Raw genomic sequence first — 23,641 nt, forward strand, 5'->3', positions numbered from 1 at the left:
TATTTCACAGTATTAGAGTATTGCAGATGATTATGGAAGTCTTGTAGTCATCGATGAACTCATACATTATATCATCTCAGATGCAAATATAAAGTTTCTTCTCTCCATAGTATTCTCCCTTCCCCTGCCTGGCAATGAGGTTTGGTATATTCTTGTGTATACTTTGGTCAACTTTGTGAATTTTTGTTGAGAGAAAACCCAAGGAAATTCTTCCTCATCTCTGTAAGGGTACGTTAATTGCAGTAAGTGTAAGAGTGTACATCAGAAGAAACAGATTGTACTCCTTTTCATTCAGATTTGGTGACTTAAGGATTCTCTTTTTGTAGCCAATTTATACTCTGTTATAGATTTAAGGGATTTCTTAATCATCTGTCTTTTCCTCCTCACTCTTGGCACAATGTGTATTTGCAAGCATTAGGGAGAATCCAGTTCTAATTTTTTAGGAAAGTGTTTATTTTCACATAAAGAGAAGAATCAGAATTGCTTGGCAGTTCACATATTCTGACTTCACATAAACCGATAGTCATGGCAGAAAAGAAAATCACACAATAAGCAAGCCAAATGGTGAATGTCAGATAGCCCTAGTAAATTTTAAAAAGTTCTGATGAATGTCATGTGCTTATAGCAGCATTTCCTTGCCCCTTTTTAAGATAACAATGGAAAGGAATCAAAAATTTCAAATATCCTTTCTTGGCAGAAAATTTTAAGTTGCTTAATCTATGTTGAATGATGTGGTTTTTGACAAGGTTGTTCACAGTAGGATGCTTAAAATTTATCATGAATTAATGAGGCCTGACAAGGCCAAGATCATTCTCTGTATTAGTCCATTGTTAACGGCTTTAAATTTGGGGATCTTAAATGCATTATTGCCCAGGAATACCATAGCAGCCATTTACTATGATTTGCTATGACTTCGACAGAATACCATGACTAAAATGGAACACAAAATATGTTTTCATGGTAGTTTGTCTATGTTCTGTAATTACATTACCCATGAATGAGATACCACTAAGGTAGCACTATATAATGGAAAGAGCAGGCGCATGATTTTGGAGCCAGAGATACCTGATCTGAATCCTAATTCTGACATTGTGGCTTTCAAAAAGTTGCCTAACGGCCACTAGTCTGAGTTTCATCAACAGTAATAATGTAGTAGTATTATTTCAGTATTGATATAAGGTACAGAGAAATCGGATGCTTTTGCATATAGTGGGTGCTAAATGTTTTAACATGCTAAATGTTTTATTATCATCATCATCATTTTTTTAATGATTTTTAAATATTATTACTGGGAAAATGTAGGCAGGACTATAGTAGCCAACTTCAAGAACTCTCCCATTATCTGCATAACAGTGCTTGATGAAATGAGAGGCAGTCCATGGAATGTTTTCCATCATAATGAGCTCTGATTGTGGGGGGCTTTGTGATACATATGAACTGATGATATGTGGATTTTGCTTCTGGCATTTTTGCTTGTCATATGGGACCCCATTGTCCATTCTTGGCATCATTTAAGTATTGGTCATTGGCATCGATCAACTTTTAAGGGTAAGGATATGTTTAATGAAGATGATGATCTTTGACTCCATTTGTAATTGAACCTAGACTTGAAGTGACTGGGTATAAGTAATGTTCTGCTAAGTGTATTTTTCATGGTTAACAGTACAAAGTTATGTAGGTCAAAAGGAGCTTTCCTAAGAGAATGGTTTTGCTGTATTCTAGAAAATCATCGTAAGTAAAGTACATTTTCATATAAAAATGCTAAAAAAGAATTAGGGAGTGTTTTCACACTTGATACTATGAACCACTATGTTTTCTTAGCTTATATCAGCTTAAAAATTGCCATTGAATGGATGAATCTTGAGGGCAGTATGTTAAGTAAGATAAAACAGTCGGAGAAATATTGTGTGATTCCACTTATGTGAGGTAGTCAAATCCAAAGAGATGGAAAGTGGAATGGTGGTTTTCAGGGGCTAGGAGAGAAAGAGGGAATTATTGTTTAATAGTTTCAGTGTTTCATTTCTTTTCAGTGTTTCATGAAAAGAATTCTGTGGATGGATGATGGTGATGGTGTACAACAATGTGAGTGTGCTTAATGCCACTGAACTGTACACTTATAAAATTTATATCATAATCATTTGTTATGTGTATTTGTTATGTGTACACATAACATATCATTATGTTATGTGTAAAAAAATTGCAATTTAAATATAGCAGTAGAGGGGCACCTGGGTGGCTCAGTTGGTTAAGCATCCGACTTTGGCTCAGGTCATGATCTCATGGCCGGTGAGTTTGAATCCCCACGTCGGGCTCTGTGCTGGCAGCTCAGAGCCTGGAACCTGCTTTGGAATCTGTGTCTCCCTCTTTCTCTACCCCTTCCCTGCTCGTTCTCTCGTTCTCTCTCTCTCTCTCTCTCTCTCTCTCTGTCTCTCAAACAAAAATTAAATATAGCAGTAGATACTAAAATACTACAATTAAATATAAAAGTAAATATGGAAAACATACAGGGTCACTCCTTGTACAAATATGATTGAGATGTGTCATGGAGTTTTAGAGGGAGTACTGAAGAAAATGATGGTGTTGAGAGAGAGAAAGAGAAGAGAGAAATGGAAAGAGTAAGTGTGTGCGTGTGTAAGAGAAAGGGAGGATAGAATTAATGCTTTTTCTAAGGGCTGAAAGAGTGGAAAGTTAGAAAATGAAATATGAGAGCTCATAAAAAAAAATTGGCAAATCAGTGATTAAACACCTTCCAAGGCCCACTCCCCAGGGTCCACTTCCTGTGTTAATCAGCCACCATAGTTGAGTTTGGATCACGGTGGTTACTCAGAAATAAGAATTATATCAAAAAGAATCAAGGTCTAAAGTGGTAGCTTGTATTATTTTCCATGTAATATCTATAATAGTATCCATAAGGGTAAAATAATCTATAAGGGTAAAATATTACACTTTGGCTCCTTTGAAGCCTTCATTTCTTTTTTCAGGGCAAGATCCCATATCTTTTGTTTTAGATATCAATATCTGTAATTGCCAGGCTCTCCGTTGTTTGTTTTATGAAGTGTCAGAATTTATGGTGGATAAGTGGTAACTGTATTTAAGTTACATATAAATAAAAAGCAACTTATTAGCTTAAGTTTCTGGAAACTTGATCACTTTATGAACATGCTTTCAGAGTAAATATATTCATTCAACAAACATGTATTAAGTATTCTCTATATGGCAGGCTGTGATGAGGTAGGAATTTTGGCTCCAGTGGAAAGTTACAGTTTTTGCCTACAAGGAACATAAAGCTGAGAGTGAGATTAGATGGGCCAGACATGTTAATTTTGTAAATCACTGTACCATCTAAAATGGAAGGGGTGATGAGGGAGGACCACCTTATCTGATGGTTTTGAAGTATTTTCTGGTAAGCTCTGGGGACTCATTAGTGTACATGTGAGAAGTGAGATAAGGAAAAATGGGGTATGTTTCCTGTACTCAGGCTTCTATCAGAGTACCTCTGCTTTTTATCTGTTTTACCTATTAAGCTTCCAGGAAGGTTGCATTTTAGGAGAAGTTTCTACAGCTTAAGAGGAAAAGAAAAAAGGAAACAACTGACCTAATTAATCTAATATCTCATTTTCATTGAGAATACCTAAGGGTTTAAGAGGATAATTGTCTTATCCGGAATCACTACTTGGCAGGACTAAGACTAGAAATGAAGTCTGCTGACTGTGAACCTGTTGCAACTTTCTACTTTATTGCATCTTTTTTAAAAAAAAAATCTCATGGGATACTTTTCTTCTAGTAAAGTAGCATTACTCACCGCCCCCTTCCTCTCCTTGGTCGGGACAGTGAATTATTATGCATAATTAATCATGAAGCTTTTGTGGGCACATGGGTGGCTCAGTCAGTTAAGTGTTGGACCCTTTGTTTCAGCTCAGGTCATGATCTCACAGTTTGTGAGTTCAAGCGCTGCATCAGGCTCTGTGTTGGCAGTGTGGAGCCTGTTTGGGATTCTCTGTCTCCCTCTCTGTCTCTGCCCCTCCCCTACTTGTGCTGTCTCTGTCTGTCTCAAAAATAAAATAAAGCCTTAAAAAAAAACATGTTTAAAAAAAATATCAGGGGCACCTGGGTGGCTCAGTCAGTTGGGCGTCCGACTTAGGCTCAGGTCATGATCTTGTGGTTTGTGGGTTCAAACCCCACATTGGGCTCTGTGCTGACAGCTCAGAGCCTGGAGCCTGCTTCGGATTCTGTGTCTCCCTCTGTCTCTGTCCCTCCCCCACTCATGCTCCGTTTCTTTCTGTCTCAGAAATAAATAAACATAAAAAAATTTTTTTTATCATGAAGATTTTACAATTTTTATGAAGATGTCAGGGAAATCTACCTAATTTTCTCTCTAAAGAAATCAATGTCCAGGGACTTTTCAGCTACATCTGACACAGATAACTGATTAAAAGTACTAGACCCCTTCCCCAAAACAATCAGTTCCATTGATTTCTTTTGGGTGTACATATCAATATGTGTTTCTGCATCTATGATCCTTTGATGAAAATTCGGTTTTCATTGTTTTTTTCTTTAGTTTTACTTCCTTATTTTTCGGCTGGATGTGTTTGGACAGGCCAAATAGATAACATCAAATGTGTCAATTTGGAGAGTCTCACGCTTTGACCTTCCAGATACATTTTATTCATTAATAACTTGGCATCAAATTATACTATCCTGACATGTTCCTTTTGGAAGAAGTATTTCAATGTGTCTTTTATAGCTACATTCTGAAATGATTTGAGAATACTTAGGCTTTTGGGTTGGATGACTTGAAATCTGAAAATAAAATTGTTTTTGCAGATCTTTGATGGAAAACAGATTCCACAGCGAATGGTTGATGGATGGAATGCATTTTTCTTTGATAAAACAGAAGAGCTGGTAATTTTTTCATAACCTTTATGTTACAGAATGCTCACTGATACATGTTAGGATTTGAATAATTTAATAATTTTACTTGGGGTCCATATTTTGGGTAGGTATTGACATCTCTCTCTCTTTGTTCTCACTTATAGAAAAAGCGTTTACCTTCACTTGGAAAGAATACAGAAACGTTAGGAGAGCTTTGGTTGGGACTGCTTCGTTTCTATACTGAAGAGTTTGATTTCAAGGAATATGTAATTAGCATTCGGCAGAAAAAGCTGTTGACAACTTTTGAGAAGCAGTGGACATCCAAATGCATTGCAATTGAAGGTAATCATTTAACTGATATTACCTGAGGAACAAAATAAAACAAAACAAAAAGCTAGAGTTTCATTTGGGAAGGAAATTGAGGGGAGAACTAAAACACATTAGAATTTGGAAGATTCTTCCTCTTTTAATCTATAATTTTTAAAAGAATAATTTGCTGATTTGAATGGTCTGAGTTATATAGTATTAGACTCTAGTTATGGCTCCTAAGTTTATGTTATAGTGAACATAATTTTTAATTAAAAAATAAATATTTCTTTTCTAGATCCTTTTGACTTGAATCATAACCTTGGTGCTGGAGTTTCTAGGAAAAGTAAGTTTGAAATATAGAAATCTCCTGTTTTTAAAGCTGTCTTATACATTAAGGTCTGCATCTTTATTATTTTCTTCTTTTTTCAATAGTGACCAATTTTATCATGAAGGCATTTATCAATGGAAGGAAACTTTTTGGTACCCCCTTTTATCCACTCATTGGCAGAGAAGCTGTAAGTTTACATAATTTGAATTCTGAATATTTTTTCTTATAAGAACTGTTCTTTGTAATACAGGAAGCCTTATCCTGTTTTCAAGTTGGTGTTAGGAATAGGGGAAAGAGATGATTATAAGCTCCCTGTATTGTTTTTTTATTGCACTTGTCATAGTCCATAATGAGATACCTATTTGCTAAATGTTGTGTATTTGTTTAATCTGTTAAATTTTGTCTCCCTCATTAGACTGTAGCTCCATGAAGACAGGTCTCTTCACTGTCATACCTCTAGTACCTATCGTAGTGCCTGGCACATAGGATGTATCAGATAAGCATTTGTTGAATGAGTGAGGGTAGATATTCAAGAGTCAGTATCCTTAAAGTTTGAATTTTTTTTTTTAATGTGTTTTAAAAACACCTTTTTTAATGTTTATCTTTGAGCGAGCGAGAGAAGGAGAGAGAATGCTCGAATGGAGGAGGGGTGGAGAGAGAGGGAGATACAGAATCTGAAACAGGCTCCAGGCTCCAAGCTGTCAGCACAGAGCCTGATATGGGGCTTGAACTCACGAACCTATGATTTCATGACCTGAACCAAAGTTGGATGCTTAACCGACTGAGCCACCCAGGTGCCCCTTTAAATCCTGAATTTGAATTGCTGCCTACTGCCCCTCTTCCATCTCTAGAAGTCTGTTTTTTTTAATGTTTATATATTTATTTTGAGAGAGAGAGAACAGGGGAGGGACAGAGAGAGAAGGAGAGAGAGAGAGTGTCCTAAGCAGGCTCTGCCACTGTCAGTGCAGAGCCTAACTCAGGGCTCGATCTCACAAACCTTGAGATCATGACCTGAGCCGAAATCAGGAGTTGGGTGCTTAACTCACTGAGCTACCTAGGTGCCCCTTATCCCTTGAAATCTAAATGAAAATACAAACAGAGAGGACAGCACCAAAGAAATACTTTATTATTTGCTGAGGCTTCTGCCCTAATTTTGGTGTAGCCCTGGTAAGCTGAATTTGATGGCATGGAACTGAGAGGATTCCTTTTACCTGAACTGGGTGGCATAGTGTTTCCCATTCTTCTTGGTCTCATTCTGTTTTTTTGCTTGCTTTCTAATGGGAGGAGGTCTAAGTTTCACAGAAACTTCCAAGAGAAGCAATCTCAAGAGAGAAGAAACTGTGTCTCTACTGTTGCCTAATTAATATCCTCAATCTTGTTCAGTACAATTTCCACTCTCTTTTTTTGGGATATAGGGTAAGAAAAGTAGAAAAGTCTAGAGCTTTATTCCCTTGCAGCATTTTTTTTTCCTACCTTTTGGGGGGTGATAATAATTATAATGGAGAGAAATAAAATAACAGTAAAATTTGAAATGACACAAAAGTTGTATAAGAACAAAAATGTCAAACAAACGGAAAATCCAACAATAATTTTACTAACATACTCATTAAAATAGCAATAAGAGCACAGATCAGAACAAATCTGATGATGCACTTATAAAACATTTTACCTGAATATTGTGGGAATTCCAATTGTTAGTGTGTGTATATACATATATATACATGCATGTGTTCCATAGAACCTAGCAGTTTCATGTTGTCAGACTTTTTAGTAGAATATTAAATTAGAATACTTAGTAAACTGGAAATGTGCTAACTTTAGTCTATGAATATAAGATTTTAGTAACTCATAATAACTCAGTATGTTATAAGCAGTTCTAACAGGTATCAGTCTTTGGTCTTGAATATCATTTGGTATAAAAGCCAAATATCGGTTTGGGGCCTATCAGAAGTCTGGGCCTATGAGTTGGCTAACCGTTTTTTGATCGAATTTTTCCTTTTTAAAAGTTAATATATAGTATTCTATGGCTTGTGTATTCTAGTCTGTTCTCCTTTAACAGGCATTTAGATTGTTTTCATTATATCAGTGTTACAACTGATGCTATTAAAAAATACCCTTGTTAAATAGTCTTTCATGCTTATACTTGCCATAGTAAAATTTATTCTTTCAATGCATATTTATTGAATTCCTACTTGTACTGATTTCTCTGCTATGTACTGACAAGGCTTATAAGTATACAAAATAGATGTGTTTCATTCTTACACTAATGAAAATGAAGACAAGTATATTTTCTATTCATCTTTTTCACTTACGTATTCCCACTTCAACTATTCTACATCATCAGGTCCTTTACTATACTGACCCATTTTCTCCCATTCTGTCAGCTATCTTCTGTCTTCATTTTTCTTCCTATTCAAGTTAGATTTCCTGGTCTGTTCTCTTGCATATACTTTCTTTATTTTTCCTTTTTTTTTTTTTTTTTTTTTTTAAACTTAAATTTTAGTTAACATATAGTGCAAATGTTGGTTTCAGGAGTAGAATTTAGTGATTCATCACTTACATATGCTTATCACAAGTGCCCTCCTGAATATCCATCACCCATCTAGCCCATTTCTCACCCACCTTCCTCCATCAATCCTCAGTTTGTTCTTTATTATTAAGAGTCTCTTATGGTTTGTTTCCCTTTCTCCTCTCCCCCCATTTTTATATGTTCATCTGTTCTGTTTCTTAAATTCCATGTATGGGTGAAATCATATGGTATTTGTCTTTCTCTGACTTATTTCACTTTGCATAATGCATTCTAGCTCCATCCACATTACAGGTGGCAAGATTTCATTCATTTTGATAGCTGAGTAATATTCCATTATATGTATGTATGTGTGTGTGTACACCCCACATCTTTATTCATCAGTTGATGGACATTTGGGCTTTCTCCATATGTCCATATCTCCATTTGGGCTATTGTTGACAGTGCTGTGCCATATACTTTAATTAAAAAAATTTGTTTTTTTTATTTGAGAGAGCAAGAGAAAGCATGTGCAAGCAGGGGGGAGAGAGAGAATCTCAAGCAGGCTCCATGCTCAGGGAAGAGCCTGACACAGGGCTCAATCCCACAACCCTGGGATCATGACCTGAGCCAAAATCAAGAGTTGGACACTCAGTTGACTGAGCCACCTAGGTGCCCCAATGTGGCCTACATTTTCAATTCCTTTGCACCATTGTCCTCTTTTGCACCGTTTTTTTTCGTTTTTGTTTATTTTTTTGTTTTGTTTTGTTAAGAGAGAGAGAGCACAGGCAAGGGAAGAGGGGTAGAGGGAGAGAGAGAATCTCAAGCAGGCTCCATGCTCAGGGAAGAGCCTGACATGGGGCTCAGTCCCAAACCTGGAATCATGACCTGAGCCAAAAGCAAGAGTTGAACGCTCAACTGACTGAGCTACCCAGGCCTTCCTTTCTTTTGCACCCTTATGTGTTCAGCCTTACATGAATTCACTCATCCACCATCTGTCTGTGCTTGGGCAGCTAAGCACTATGGAAAAAAGTCATAAAGCTAGGTGGTTTTATTTATATAGTACAACTATAAATTAATGTTTACTGGCCTAAATTAGACTTTCAGTACCATGTGACATTCTTACTACATTAAAAAAAAATTTTTTTTAATGTTTATTTATTTTTGAGAGAGAGAGAGTGACAGAGCATGAGCAGGGAAGGGACAGAGAGAGAGGGAATCACAGAATCCAAGGCAGGCTCTAGGCTCTGAGCTGTTAGCACAGAGCCCGATGCGCAGCTTGAACTCACAGACTGCAAGATCATGACCTGAGCCAAAGTTGGACATTTAACCAACTGAACCATCCAGGTGCCCCTACATTTTTTAAAAGTATATTTATTTATTTTGAGACAGTGGGAGGGGCAGAGAGAGAGGGATGGATAATCCCAAGCAGGCTCTGCAATGGTAGTGCAGAGCCTGATGCGGGGCTCAATCCCATTACCATGAGATCATGAACTGAGCCGAAACCAAGAGTTAGACACTTAACTGAGCCACCCAGGTGCTCCTCTTATTACATTTCTTTAGTTACCTATATCTCCTATTTGATAAAAACTAATTCAGGTCTTATTTTACTCAAAATTCAATACCTGTTGTGTTTTGTCCACCCTTTCACCTCTGCCCTTCTTATGCTTAGAAGTTTTCCCTCAGAGACAAAGATAGTATCAGACCAATATTCCTTCAAGTTTCTGTAAACCTATAAATCTGCCTGCATCTGCAGATACATTTTTTTTTAAATGTTCATTTATTTTTGAGAGAGAGAGAGCACAAACAGGGGAGGGGCAGAGAGAGAGGGGAACAGAGGGGCTCTGTTATGATAGCAGCAAGCCCTATATGGGGCTTGAACTCAACCAACCATGAGATCATGACCTGAGCTGAAGTCGGACATTCAACTGACTGAGCCATCCAGGTGCCCCACAGATACATTTTCTTTATCAGAGACTAGTCCTTCATTTGCATTCTTGTTCCATTTGTTAGTCCCTTTACCTTGAATCTTTAGTCTCTTCATCTGTGAAAAACATTTTCAAAGATGAAATACATAAAACATAGTTACAGATTAGCATTAAGAGATGAGCATTTACTATTGATTTTAATGATAGGGAACACTAATTTTGAACCTCAGGCAAAATGTCTCCCCCAGAAAGAATTACTTTCTTCAATTAGTAAACTTCTATTACAAAAAAAACAAAAAAACTCCATTATTAGTAGTAGTATATTTTGAAATTCTTCAATAAAAATTTAGTGGAAATTTGCTTTCTCTCTTGTTAAGAGAGAAGGTACATAATACCTTCAATTTTGTCACAACACCTAAAATATTTACTCGCTGGTACAGGAAAAGTTTGCTGACCCTCAGGTGTAAGCCACCTTAACTGGGATCGGGGAATGGAGCAACGTGGATTAGAGATTCAGGAATAAAGTGGTTACAACTGGTGATTAATTAAAGGTGATGGGTGAAGGAGACCAAGTTCAGGATGATTCCTAGGTTTCTGCATTAAGCAACTGGGTGAACTGACATAGGCTTTCATTTTGTCTTGGAAGAAAATATGATGATGAAGATTTTAATTAGGGACATTGGTTTCATCAATAATAACTGAAGAATTCTTTTATCTGTTTTTTAAAATGCAGCTTTATTGATATAATTCATATACTCTATAATTCACTGATATACAGTGAACAGTTAATTCACTGGTTTATAGTTTATTCACAGGATTGTGCAGCCTTCACCACAATCCAATTTAGAACATTTTGTTTTTCTCTCAAGGAAACCCCTATCCCCACTCCTGTTTTTACTCCTACCCCTCAAAACCATCAATCTATTTTTTTTTGTCTCTGTAGATTTGACTGTGTGGACATTTTGTATGAATGGAATCATATGTGGAGCCTTTTGTGACTGGCTTCTTTCATTTGGGCTAACGTTCTCAGGGTTTGTTCATGTATCAGTACTTCATTCCTTTTTATGGTTGAATGGTATTCCATTATATGGATATATCAGATTTTATTTATTCATCACCTGTGTTGGACATTTGAGTTGTTTCTACTTCTTGGATATTATGAGTAATGCTGTGAATATTTGTGCACAAATTTTCATGCGGATGTATGTTTTCTTTTGGTTATATATCTAACAGAATTGCTGGGTCATTTTGATAAATTTATTTTTAACTTCCTGAGGTGCTGCAAAACTTTTTTTTTTAATGTTTTATTTATTTTTGAAAGAGAGAGACAGAGTATGAGCAGGGGAGGGTCAGAGAGAGAGGGAGACACAGAATCTGAAGAAGGCTGCGGGCTGTGAGCTGTCAGCACAGAGCCCGACACGGGGCTCAAACTCGTGAACCATGAGGTCATGACCTGAGCCAAAGTCGGACGCTCAACTGACTGAGCACTACCCAGGCGCCCTGCTGCCAAACTTTTTTAAAGTAGCTGTGTTATTTTATATTCCCACTAGCAACATATGTGGGTTCCATTTCATCCATATCCATTTTCTTTTTATGATAGCCATCCTAGTAAGTGTGTCTCTTTTATATCTGACTTTAGATAGGTTTGAAGATTGCTGTATGGACATATTCCCTTGCCTTCCAGAGATGTGGGTACTGTTAGGACATACTAGTCTTTGTGATATTGCAAAACAAAACTGAGCTAAAGCTTAGAAGAATAAGCCAGGTGCTAGGATGAAGGAAAAATGATTTGGGAAAATGATTTGCTTCGTATTGGTTCTCTACCTTCTCTTTAGGTATACCCTGCTTGCATAATAAATGTTACATGTTCTTGAGATGTTATAAGAAAATCCAATCATATTTTAAATAAACCAGAGGATTGCTTTATTTGCATAGAGCTTTTTGTAAAGAGCATAGTTTTTTTCTAGAAGTAGCCTGGTAAGGCAGAAAATATGAGATTTGTAGTCAGACACGCTTAGCTTTAAATCCTGCTTACTTATCAGCTTTTTTTACTTTGGGCAAATGACTTGAACTCTCTGAGCCTCCATTTCCTCATCTATAAAATGAGGATTAAAATAGTATCTATTTTAGGGACACCTGGGTGGCTTAGTCAGTTGAACTCCTGACTTTGGTTCAGGTCATCATCCCGCAGTTCATGAGTTCAAGCACCACGTCAGGCTCACTGCTGTCAGCCTGTCAGTGCAGATCCCGCTTCAGATCCTCTGTCCCTCTCTCTGCCCCTCCTCCACTTGTGCTCTCTCAAAAATAAATTTGGAAAATACTATCTACTTTATTGAAATATTATGGAAAGATGCCACAAATGAATGAGGAAATAATGTGGATATAAAGTGATTAGTACTGTTTGCAGCTGTGATATTGATGATAATTTTTAATCTTATTTTCGTATCATGATTTTAGTTATCGTGAAATATTTGTTGATATTTATTTCCTTTTTTAAAGTTTATTTATTTTGAGAGAGAGAGAGAGAGAGAGAGAGAGAGTGTGTGTGTGTGTGTGTGTGTGTGTGTGTGTGTGTGTGTGTAGGGGAGAGGCAGAGAACTAGAGAGAATCCCAAGCACTGTCCGTATAGAGCCTGATACAGGGCTTGATCTTAAGACCATGAGATCATGACCTGACCCAAGATCAAGAGTCAGATGCTTTACTGACTGAGCCACCCAAGTGGCTATTCCCTTTTTTTAAAACCACTTTTACATCTTGGTCTTATTTCCATTTGGATTCCAAAATTCATAGTTTTTTTCTAGCAAACTTTTATTTTCTCCCTAGGAGTACTTCTTTGATTCCAGAGTATTAACAGATGGAGAACTGGCTCCCAATGACCGATGCTGTCGTGTGTGTGGAAAAATAGGCCACTACATGAAAGACTGCCCTAAAAGGAGAAGGTTGGCAAAATGATTATATATTGACATTACAGGGAGAATAAATGTGAGGCCAATTGTAGCTATAACTGTGTTCATATATGTTTAAGTGAGAAAGTTCAGGGCTTAAATTGGACGTTGGGTAAATGTATATTGGAGTGGAATTTTGTTAATAGAGTGAGATTTATTTGTGGTACAATGGTATCTTAAAATACTCGTTTGTTCATTTATTCATTAATTCATTGTGGCTTTGTGTTTCTTTCTTTTTTTTTTAAATTGAAGAAGGATTTATTGATACCTTCTTTATTGGAAACTGTGCTAGGAGTCAAGAAAAAAAAGAGACATGGGGTTCTCACCTTACAGTAATGCAAACCAATAATTATAATATATAATTAACTAAATCTTTGAGGTATCTACTGTGAGGTATACCTATATAATACATACTTTGAGGAATATTTATTCTCTCTACCCCCTGAGGATATATTTATGAAATATACTTTCCTGTATTTAATAGGCCAAGAAAATCCCTTCTGTAGGAATCAAGTCCTGCCTAATATAAAGATCTTAGAACTTGTCAGACAGAATGAACTCCTAGGTTGCATCAGTGCTATTTACTGATTGTTAAATGAGAAGATGCTTTCTCTAAGCGTCTGCTTCTTACTCTGTAAAATGGAGTTAATAAATACCAGCCTCTGTTTGATTGTTATAAGATTAAAATTCAATACTAAAAATTTTTTCTAATTTGATAATGTATTATAAAACTACTAGAATACCCAGTTGCTGCCATATGAGTAGATGTGCTTTAAATATGAGTTCTTTTGCCTTAAAAAAGATGCATGAAACCATGAGCATGTTAATCCCTTTATTGTGAGACTCTTGTATAGTTTAGTTTGTTCTGTGATTCACTCAGTTTACAAGTCCCTAGCCCCACATTATTGGTATCAGCAGTTTACTGTTTAGACTAAAGAAGAAAGACAGTGAAGAAGAGAAGGATGGGAATGAAGAGGAGAAAGACTCCCGAGATCTTCTTGATCCCCGAGACCTCCATGACACTCGAGAGTTTAGAGACCCCAGAGACCTCAGATGCTTCATATGTGGAGATGCTGGACATGTACGAAGGGAGTGCCCAGAGGTCAAGCTGGCCCGTCAGAGGAATAGCAGTGTGGCTGGTAAATAGAACAAGCCAAAAATAGTTTCTGGTAGAAATAAGGTCATTTGTGTTGATAACATTTTTAATGTATTTATTGTTTTGAAAGAGAGATAGTATATGTGTGCACGAGCAGGGAGAGGAAGAGAGAATATCTTAAGCAGGCTCCATGCCCAGGGTGGAGACAGACTTAGGGCTTGCTCTCACAACGTGAGATCATGATCTGAGCTGAAAGCAAGAGTTGGTTGCTTAACTGACTGAGCCACCCAGGTGCCCTGCAGAAGGTATTTTCTGAAATATATTGTCTCCTTTAGAAAAGCAGTATTTGTCTTTTTGTCCTTCTTTCTATTCCCAGTTTTTTTTTTTTAAGTTTATTTATTTTTGAGACAGAAGAGTGTGTGCATACACACGTGTACACTTGGGAGAGGGACAGAGAGGGAGATAAAGAATCCCAAGTAGGCTCTGTGCTGTCAGCACGGAGCCTGATGCGGGACTCGAACTCATGAACCTCATCATGACCTGAACCGAAATCAAGAGTCGGAAGCTTAATCAGCTGAGCCACCCAGGCGTCCTCCACAGCATATTTATTTAGTGATTTACAAGATTAAAAAATGACTTTAATGAAAATGTTGTTACAAGTCCTTCACATGCATAATCATAGTTTAAAAGTTGATAAAATCTAAGATTTGAGACTCTTTAACAGAGAAAGGGAGTTTATTGATTGTCATTTCTCTGCTGTTTTCTTTATCTGTTGATTTTCTTTCTGATGTCTTCTCTTAGCAGCCCAGTTGGTCCGCAACCTCGTAAATGCCCAACAAGTGGCTGGTTCAGCCCAGCAACAGGGTGATCAGTCCGTAAGGACTAGACAGTCCTCAGAATGTGTAAGTACTGAACCTGCAAATGGATTAGTCTTGGCAGGAAGATAGTACTATCTTTGATGGGTGATAGGGTTGATCTTTCAGACTTCAAATACAATCATCCAGATTACTTGGTGCTTTGTAGTGGTATTCTTGCTAGTCATCTGAGGTGGAATGAGCATTACTTTTGGAGTGATGTATATCTGGGTTTGTATCTATGGGCCAGCTACTTAACTTCAGTGACTCTGCCTTCTTATTTGTAAAGTAAGATAACAACTACTAATATGTTTGTTGGTAGATTAAAATAAGGTAATGACTTTGAGGTTCTAGGCTTTGCCTAGTGGAAAAATATCAGCAACATTTATAAAAATAGACACAAAAATTGAGATGTGTTGGGGTTTAATACTGTTAAGGCAGTACATGCATGGTATTGCACTTGCTTGAAGCTTTTATGTGTCTTCTCATAGCTAATTTGAATACCTAGTGAAATATATCCTGTGAAAGCAGAATATTGGAGTTCAGATTCACAAGTTTCATATTTGCTGAGTTGCTTTTTACCTTTATGTAAATCTGTATTCATCTTGCACTTCTTAAATTAATTAATTCAATACCAGTCGAATGTTTGTTTACTCTAAATGTGACATTATGTTTTGGTTTGTCACACTTAATCCTTTGGGCGGCCATGTGAAGTGGAAGGTGTTAGTATGATCAAATTTTACAAATTGGGAAGCTGAGAATAAGAGAAACTAAAAGATTCAAACCTAGGTCTGTGTAGCTTCAAAGCTGTTAACTATTAAACATGCTAAATCTGATATCTGTGTTTTAGAAAAAAATCTTTAAGAATTTTTTTAAGGTTTATTTATTTTGAGAGAGACATAGAATGAGCAGGAGAGGGGCAGAGAGAGAGAGATTGATTGATTCTCAAGCAGGCTCTGCAGACAGTGCAGAGCCTCATGCAGGGCTCAGACTCACAAAAGGTGAGATCATGACCTGACCCGAAACCGGGGGTCGGAGGCTTAACTGAGCCACACAGGCACCCACTAGAAAAAAATTCCAAGAGTATATGAAGATCAATATAGGAAGAGATTGGGAACATTAAGCAGCCCACTATCCTCACCTATAGTATTTGCGTACCTACTATGGGTCTGACGTTTTCATAAATGTTACATAACAGCAGTAATATTAGCTAACATTGTTGAGTGCTGTGTACTGTATATATGCTTTTTTCTATTTATTCCTGTAAAATATTAGAAAAGTACAGAAAATAATAAACATTCATGTAGTACCACCAGACTTTAATAAGTCTTAACATTTTGTTATCTTTGATTTATTAAAAAATTACCCATAGTCAACAATCCCTATCCATTCGTATTGGATCTTAAAACCTTCCTACCATCCCTTCCTAGCTACTAAAATGTATCTACTATCCTTAATTTGGTGTTTATATTTCCACATGTATTTTAATTAAACTACACAAAAACCTATGAGGTAGATTCAGTTCATTATTTATACATTACAGGTAAAAAACCCAGATTTAAGTTTTTTGCCTGAGGTCAAAACACACTTGTAAATTGAACTTGAACCCTCAGGCTCTGTCTTCAAAACCTACGCTCTAACCACTTTCCTGTGCTGCTTCTACTTCTACCCTTTGCTTCCAACACTCACTTTTCTGTTACCTGATATTTGGATAAGAGCCTAATGGACACTGCTGTTCTGATGTCTCACAAAGCACTTTAACTTCAAAATGTCTGGAATGTAACATTTTTCTCCAAATCCCTAGACTGGCCTCTTCTTGCTCCTGTGTTCTCCATCTCATTGAATGATCCTATTCTCTGGTTTCCAGAACTACTCCTCTCCCTCAATTCACACATCCAAATCAGTCACCAAATCCTGTTGTTTCTACCTGTAAAAAAGAGCTCACAGCCATTTGTTTCCCTGTCCCTGATGGTAGCCTAGCTTACCATCATCTCAGGACTATTTATTGTAGCAGCCTTTTAATCAGTCTCATTAGTGTTTTTTCCCCCCTAATACTTTCTGTTTCATTCCTGTTAAGCCAGAATAATTTTTCTAAAACACATATTGATGGTGTTCCTGACCCACTTAAAACCCTTTGGTCATTTTCCAGTGCCCTCAGGATAAAGTCTTAACTACAAGGGCTGTAGTACCCTTCATTATCTTGCCCCTCATTGGTTCTTCAACCTCAAATCTGCCGTTCCCCTGCTTTTGTACTCCAGTAATATTAAACTTATTTCACAATCCCATTACTTAAAAAAGCCAGGTGTTCATGAGCCTAAAGACCTTCAGTCATGTTGTTTTCTCTGCTCAAAACACTCTTTCCTTCCCCTTATCCCTATTCTCTTTTATCAGACTGAGTTCTGTTACCCTTGAGTCTCAGCTTCCTTTGGGATGCTCTCCTTGATTTCCACTTTCATTCATCTTTCTCTCTTCCCAAGTACTTTTAGGTGTTCCTGCTTTGGGATTTCCTTATACACTATACATTATACATTCTTTATCATAGTAATCATTTTAATTTATTTGGATTGCTTGTGTAATCTTAATGTGCTCTTCTTCCTTTTCCCCATAAACTTTAAGTTCCATGAGGGCATATATGTTAGTGTTGTATTTTTAACACCTAAAACAATGCCCAGACGTAATCAACACTTGTTGAGGGACTGAATCAAAGTGGCTGTGAGATATTTAGATATAAGTTTCTAGTTACAGTTGGAAATGTGGGTTCTGCATGACGGGAATGACGTCTGTGGTCTTTTTTCTTTGGATAGTAAAAGGGTTTATAGGGTAGTACATATGTCAGAGAGGGTTTGAGGATCTTGAAGAAAATTCTATTTTCATGTAAAATGAGGCTCTATTATTGTTTATTATACACATTATAGAGTTCTGTTTATAATGTTCTAATGAAATAACTCCATAATTTTGTATTTTGATTATCTCTGCTTTTATAATAGTAAGATGTTTTAAAATTAATTTTAAAATGTTATCTTTTTCTCTTTGCAGTCTGATTCACCATCGTATTCTCCTCAGCCCCAACCATTTCCACAGAACTCATCCCAGTCAGCTGCCATTACCCAGTCTCCATCCCAGCCAGGATCCCAACCCAAGCTTGGCCCACCTCAGCAGGGAGCCCAGCCCCCACATCAGGTCCAGATGCCTATGTATAACTTTCCCCAGTCACCACCAGCTCAGTATTCTCCCATGCACAATATGGGACTGTTGCCAATGCACCCTCTCCAGATCCCTGCCCCGTCCTGGCCTATTCACGGCCCAGTGATCCACTCTGCACCAGGCAGTGCCCCCAGCAATATTGGCCTGAACGATCCCAGCATCATCTTTGCACAGCCTGCTGCCAGACCTGTGGCGATCCCTAACTCCTCTCATGATGGACACTGGCCTCGTACTGTGGCTCCAAATTCCCTGGTGAACAATGGTACAGTGGGAAATTCGGGTAACCCTTCCTTTTCTTCTTTTGTATATGTCTGTAGAAAGGTTGGGTGGTTGGTTTTATTGGTTGAACTGGGGGAAATAAAAGTGAGGAAATATTTACAGAGGGGCAAGTATAGGATTAGATACAGTATATGGGCTATGGATTCAGACTGCCTAGATTTGAATCCTGGCTCTGCCATTTATTATGTGGGATTAGGCAGTTGCTTAATCTCTTTATGCATTGATTTCATCTGTAAAATAAGGATATTAATAGCATCTAACTCACAGGGATGTTGTGAATATTAAATGAGGTGATATACATAAATGTCACTTATTTTATGATTATTTTATTTTATTATATATATAATTTTTAATATATGAAATTTATTGTCAAATTGGTTTCCATACAACACCCAGTGCTCATCCCAAAAGATGCCCTCTTCAATACCCATCACCTACCCTCCCTCCCACCCCCCCATCAACCCTCAGTTTGTTCTCAGTTTTTAAGAGTCAACTTGATGATTATTTTAAAGTTTCACTGCAATCCTGCTTGGTGCATTACTAGCACTCATTTTATAATTTAGGAAATTGTAGGGTTAAGTAACTTACTATCATGCTCTTGTAGTTAATCATAGTAGATCCAAGTTTTAGATCAATTTCTTTCTTCAAAACTTTGTTCTTTGCCCTAGTAAGAAACAATTCTTACTAATAAGTAAGGAGCAATTCTTTAAAAAGCTATTACTAGCACTTTGTAGCATTAAAAACTACTAGTTTTTTCTGATATGTAAGTAATACATTTTCATTATAGAACATTTGAAAAATAAAAGATAATCCATAATCTTAATTCCTAGACATAATTGCCAAGTAATACTTAGGTGTGTTACCATCCATTTTTTAAATATTTGCATAATTAAAAATACATATACCATAAATCTTGTTTAATATTCAACGTTTTAGTTGATTATATTTTTATTTTAAAAACTTTTTTGAAATGTACACAGAAAGAGGGAGTTTTAAAGTAGGACGAGCACCCTGTTACCCAGCTTTTAACAGTTACCAATATTTGCTATTCTTTGACCCCTTTACCTCATTTAAAAAATTCTTTTGGCTTTAGTATTTAATCAAATCTCAGACATTGGATCAAATTTCCTTATAAACCTGTTTGTATCTCTTTAAAAAAAAAATCACAAGACCATTACCATACCCCGTATCACCTAATACCTGTTCATTTTTATTCTTTTTCTAAAATTACTGTTATTGTTGATTTATTTGAATCAGGATTCAAACAAAGCCTTTACATTATAAGTGTATGCTTATTTTATTTCTTAAGTCTCCTTTAATATGTAATACTTTCTCTTCACTATTTTTCCCCCATATAAACTGTTTATTAAAGAAACTGTAGAACTTCTTATATTCTGATGTTGGCTGAATTGTATCTTTGTGGCATTATTTAACATGTACCTCTGTCCCCATATTTCCTATAAATTGGAAGTTAGGTCCAGAAGCTGGATTAGATTCAGGTTATTTTTGTTGGCAAGAATTTATCTCTTGATTGGTCCTGTATGTTTCTTGTTCCCTCACTTCAAAAAGAACTTACTCTCGCTGTTCCTCTTTTAGTGATCTAAGATTGATCAATGAGTTAGGTGATATCAGTGTGTTCTGTCCATTATGAAGCGTCCCATTAATTTTTACATAATAGTTTTAGCTGTTACTGATAATTATTTCTGATAATTGCTATTTTACTAGGGGTTGTAAAATGATCATTTTCTATTTACTGCTTGTGATTCTTCTATAAAGAACTTTTTCTTATTAACTACTTGATTATCCTGAAATATAGGAAAAGACTAAAAGCTTGATTCTTTCCCTTTATCAATTTTCACAAGTATTTTAGTACTTTTTATACAAAAATATGCTATTGCTTAGAGTACCATGATGGAAGAAGTACCTCTGCTCTCTTTTGGAACAATACATATAATGTATTTTGCTGAGCAGAAATGTCAAAGTATGGGAACTCATTCAGATTTCCAAGATCAAAGGATATGTGGCATATATGACCATTCTTTTTTTTTTTTTTAATTTATTTTGAGAGAGAATGAGTGCAAATGGGGAAGGGCACAGAGAGGGGGAGAGAGAGGGAGAAAAAGACTCCCAAGCAGGCTCTGAACTGTCAGCACATAGCCCAGTGTGCTGCTGGAAACCTACAAGCTGCAAGATCATAACCTAAGCTGAAATCAAGAGTCACATGCTTAACGGGCTGAGCCACCTAGCACCTAGGCACCCCATACATCTTCATTCTAATGTGATCTCTGTTTCTGTCATTCAACAAATGTTTATTGTATATATGCTATGACATGTACCATGATAGTCACTGGGTTATATAATGAACACAGACCTAGTGTCTTGCCCTTTGATACAATGGCTCAGTTTTTACAGTTTTATTCCTCCCAGTACCACCACTAGTTGATCTCTGTCAGTCATAATGAACTAATTAATTAACGTCCTAGGAACATACTGTATTATCTCTTACCCGTAATTGTTTACTAAAGTTGTTCCTTCTGCCTGGAAAAATCCTCTCCCTATCTCTCCTTCTTACTCTCACCTCCTTTTGCTTTGCTCCAAAGCTTGGGTGACTCATTCATCTTCCATTTTTAAATTTAGCTCACTTTCTAACAGGAACCCCTCTTGTTGATTTTGTCCTTCAATTGTGCTAGGTATCCTTTTTCTTTTCCATGTTTCCTTAATATCTATATCTTTATACTTGTCTTATGAAATTGCCAGTTTACTTGTTTGCATAACCCATTAGGCTGAACTTCTAAAGGCCGTGAATTGTTTCTTCTCTATCATTGTCTCCATCGTGTCCAATATAGTGCCGGATGTATGGTAGATACATTATTCATATAATATATTATTTTTATTATATAATGATTACTCAGTAAATGTTATATTGTTATATGTGGAATGGATTTACAACTCCTAGTTAATATTACAGCTAAAATTACTAATTTGTTGAAAATGGAAGGATTGGGTGAGAATATATTATGAAAATATTTAGTTGTGAAAAATGGCCGAGGGAGATTGGAATATATCCTAAGAAATACCCTTTGATGTCAAAATACATTTCTCAGTTGGTCAAGACCTTAATATATATACCCAGTCTGATTTAAAGCAAAAAATATACCCTGTAGCTTCAGTTCTTTAATTTTTTTTCTTTAACGTTTATTTATTTTTGAGACAGAGAGAGACAGAGCATGAACGGGGGAGGGTCAGAGAGAGGGAGACACAGAATCTGAAACAGGCTCCAGGCTCTGAGCTGTCAGCACAGAGCCTGACGCGGGGCTCAAACTCACGGACCGCGAGATCATGACCTGAGCCGAAGTCGGCCGCTCAACCGACTGAGCCACCCAGGCGCCCCTGTAGCTTCAGTTCTTAATTGTAACTTGGTTTTATGAACTTTCAGCAAAGCAGCTGCTTTGTTTTTCTGCTTACCTCCTGAGAAGACTGAATTTGTTAAGAGTATGGCTAGTATGGGTTTTAGTTTTCTGGCTGTGTACTCCTCCCTATCCGGTACCTCTTAATTTGAGTCTGCTAGGAAGTTTAGTGAATGAGGGGAGTGTCTTTCAGATTATTTCCTGCCACATTGTGACTCTGGATGAGAAAAGCCACCAGAAATGATGCAAAAGATTTAGGAGTAATTACTTAGGAGTAATTTGAAAAGATGCACTTTGAAAGATGTACTTACATCTTAAAGGGAAGTAGATTGTGGGGGTGGTTTGCCATAGAATGGATAGCACTCCTATTTTTTGAGTCTCTACTTACATACCACAACTTGTGCAAGCCACATTGTTTTTATCTGATTTAATCCTCACAACAGCCAGAGGTGCATAATTGAACTTTAGTAATTTTTGGAACTGGGATTTGAACTTTGACCTGGTTGGCTCCAAAGCCCAAGTTCTCAACCATTATACCTCAGTGCTTCAGTTTCTAATAGAATTGCCTTTTGAACCATGATACAGTTGTTTCTAGGATAGTGGCATTGTCTTTAGGAAAAAGTGGAAGCTCCTTAATGATGTACTAAAGTTCTTTAAAATGTAAATCCTACCTTATCCATCCAGCCTTTTTTTCTTTCATTGCCTCCTTTTACTCCTTAGTGGTACTGCTGATTGTTTTTGCAGCTTCCCAAACTTGCTGTACTGTCCTGTTTCCTGGCTATTGTACTTGTTATTCCTTCTGTTTAAAATGCCCTCTTTGCCCCGTTTTGCCTAACAATTCCTTGTGCTTTAAAATTTAGTTTAGTCAATCATCTTAGGAAAACCTTCTCTAGCCTTGAACCAAATAGGTTAGCCCCCTCTTTATTTTTCATTATTATTATTTTTTTTAATATTTATTTTGAGAGAGAGAGTGCCCAAGCAAGCAGGGGAGGGACAGAGAGAGAGGAGAGAGAGAATCCCAAGCAGGCTCCACACTGTCAGCACAGAGCCCGACGCAGGGCTTGAACTTGCAAACCAAACCCAGGCTGAAACCAAGAGTCAGTCGCTTAACCAGCTGAGTCACCCAGGCACCCTAGTTCCCTCTTTAGAGCACCTTCCACCAATCTCTTATAGCAATGACTACTTATTATTGTATCTCTACCTTTTATATGTCTCTTTTATGAGTAATTTGAGCACAGTGTTTGATTCTTAAAAAAATTGGTATCCTCTGCATTTAGCATTGTTCTTGTCCAGTGGTAGGTACTCAATAAATCTTTGTGGAATGAAGGAATATTTAAATGAACAAACTGATATTTTAAGTATGTCTTTCCTGTCTTGTTGAAATGCAGAGCCAGGCTTTCCAGGACTAAATCCTCCAATTCCTTGGGAACATGCACCACGTCCCCATTTCCCTCTTGTCCCAGCTTCGTGGCCTTATGGTTTGCATCAAAACTTCATGCATCAGGGAAATGCCAGATTTCAGCCCAACAAACCGTTCTATACTCAAGGTACCGTTGTTTACAAATTCATTAAGAGGCTGGGTGGGTTTTGTTCTGGGACAAAGGTGGCTTTGTGAAGGCCAGGAACCAGGAGTGAGATTTTATGCATTCAGTAAACATTTTATTGAGAGCATACTGTGTGTCACACTGTGCTAGGTGCTTGTTCAGGCAAGAATTAAGGTAAACCTGTACACTTAGAAGAGCCAGACATGTAAAATAGACAAGGATAGGAACTTAGAAGGAGTCAGTTAAATGTTATCCTAGCAGAGTTTATAGGAGATATGGACACCAAGGATCAAATCACACAAGATTTTGACATTTGAATTAGACTGTGAAAGAGATACAGGATTTGTTTTTCCTAGAGATTTGTTAGAG

At 37.0% G+C, this 23,641-nt stretch overlaps 1 protein-coding gene across 13 annotated transcripts in view; it reads left to right on the plus strand.

The window, feature by feature from the left end:
* Positions 1–23,641, plus strand: part of TUT4 (terminal uridylyl transferase 4) — a 140,675-nt gene that overhangs the window by 107,094 nt on the left and 9,940 nt on the right. For 8 of the 13 annotated variants that reach the window (XR_013557604.2, XM_078451904.2, XM_078451903.2 and 5 more), the window contains 9 exons: positions 4,825–4,902; positions 5,037–5,214; positions 5,477–5,524; positions 5,614–5,696; positions 12,767–12,882; positions 13,804–14,027; positions 14,786–14,886; positions 17,875–18,322; positions 23,117–23,275. Coding sequence is in view for 12 of the 13 variants with exons in the window: in XM_078451904.2 (XP_078308030.2) it covers positions 4,825–4,902; positions 5,037–5,214; positions 5,477–5,524; positions 5,614–5,696; positions 12,767–12,882; positions 13,804–14,027; positions 14,786–14,886; positions 17,875–18,322; positions 23,117–23,275 (1,435 nt within the window). In the remaining variant the exon portion in view is untranslated. The remainder of the gene's footprint in view (positions 1–4,824; positions 4,903–5,036; positions 5,215–5,476; positions 5,525–5,613; positions 5,697–12,766; positions 12,883–13,803; positions 14,028–14,785; positions 14,887–17,874; positions 18,323–23,116; positions 23,276–23,641) is intronic. The other 5 variants (XM_060624550.3, XM_060624554.3, XM_060624551.3 and 2 more) reach the window with 3 other exon arrangements.

This window comes from Panthera onca, chromosome C1 (assembly GCF_046562875.1).
Source record: "Panthera onca isolate mPanOnc1 chromosome C1, mPanOnc1 haplotype 2, whole genome shotgun sequence".
NCBI lineage: Eukaryota > Metazoa > Chordata > Mammalia > Carnivora > Felidae > Panthera > Panthera onca.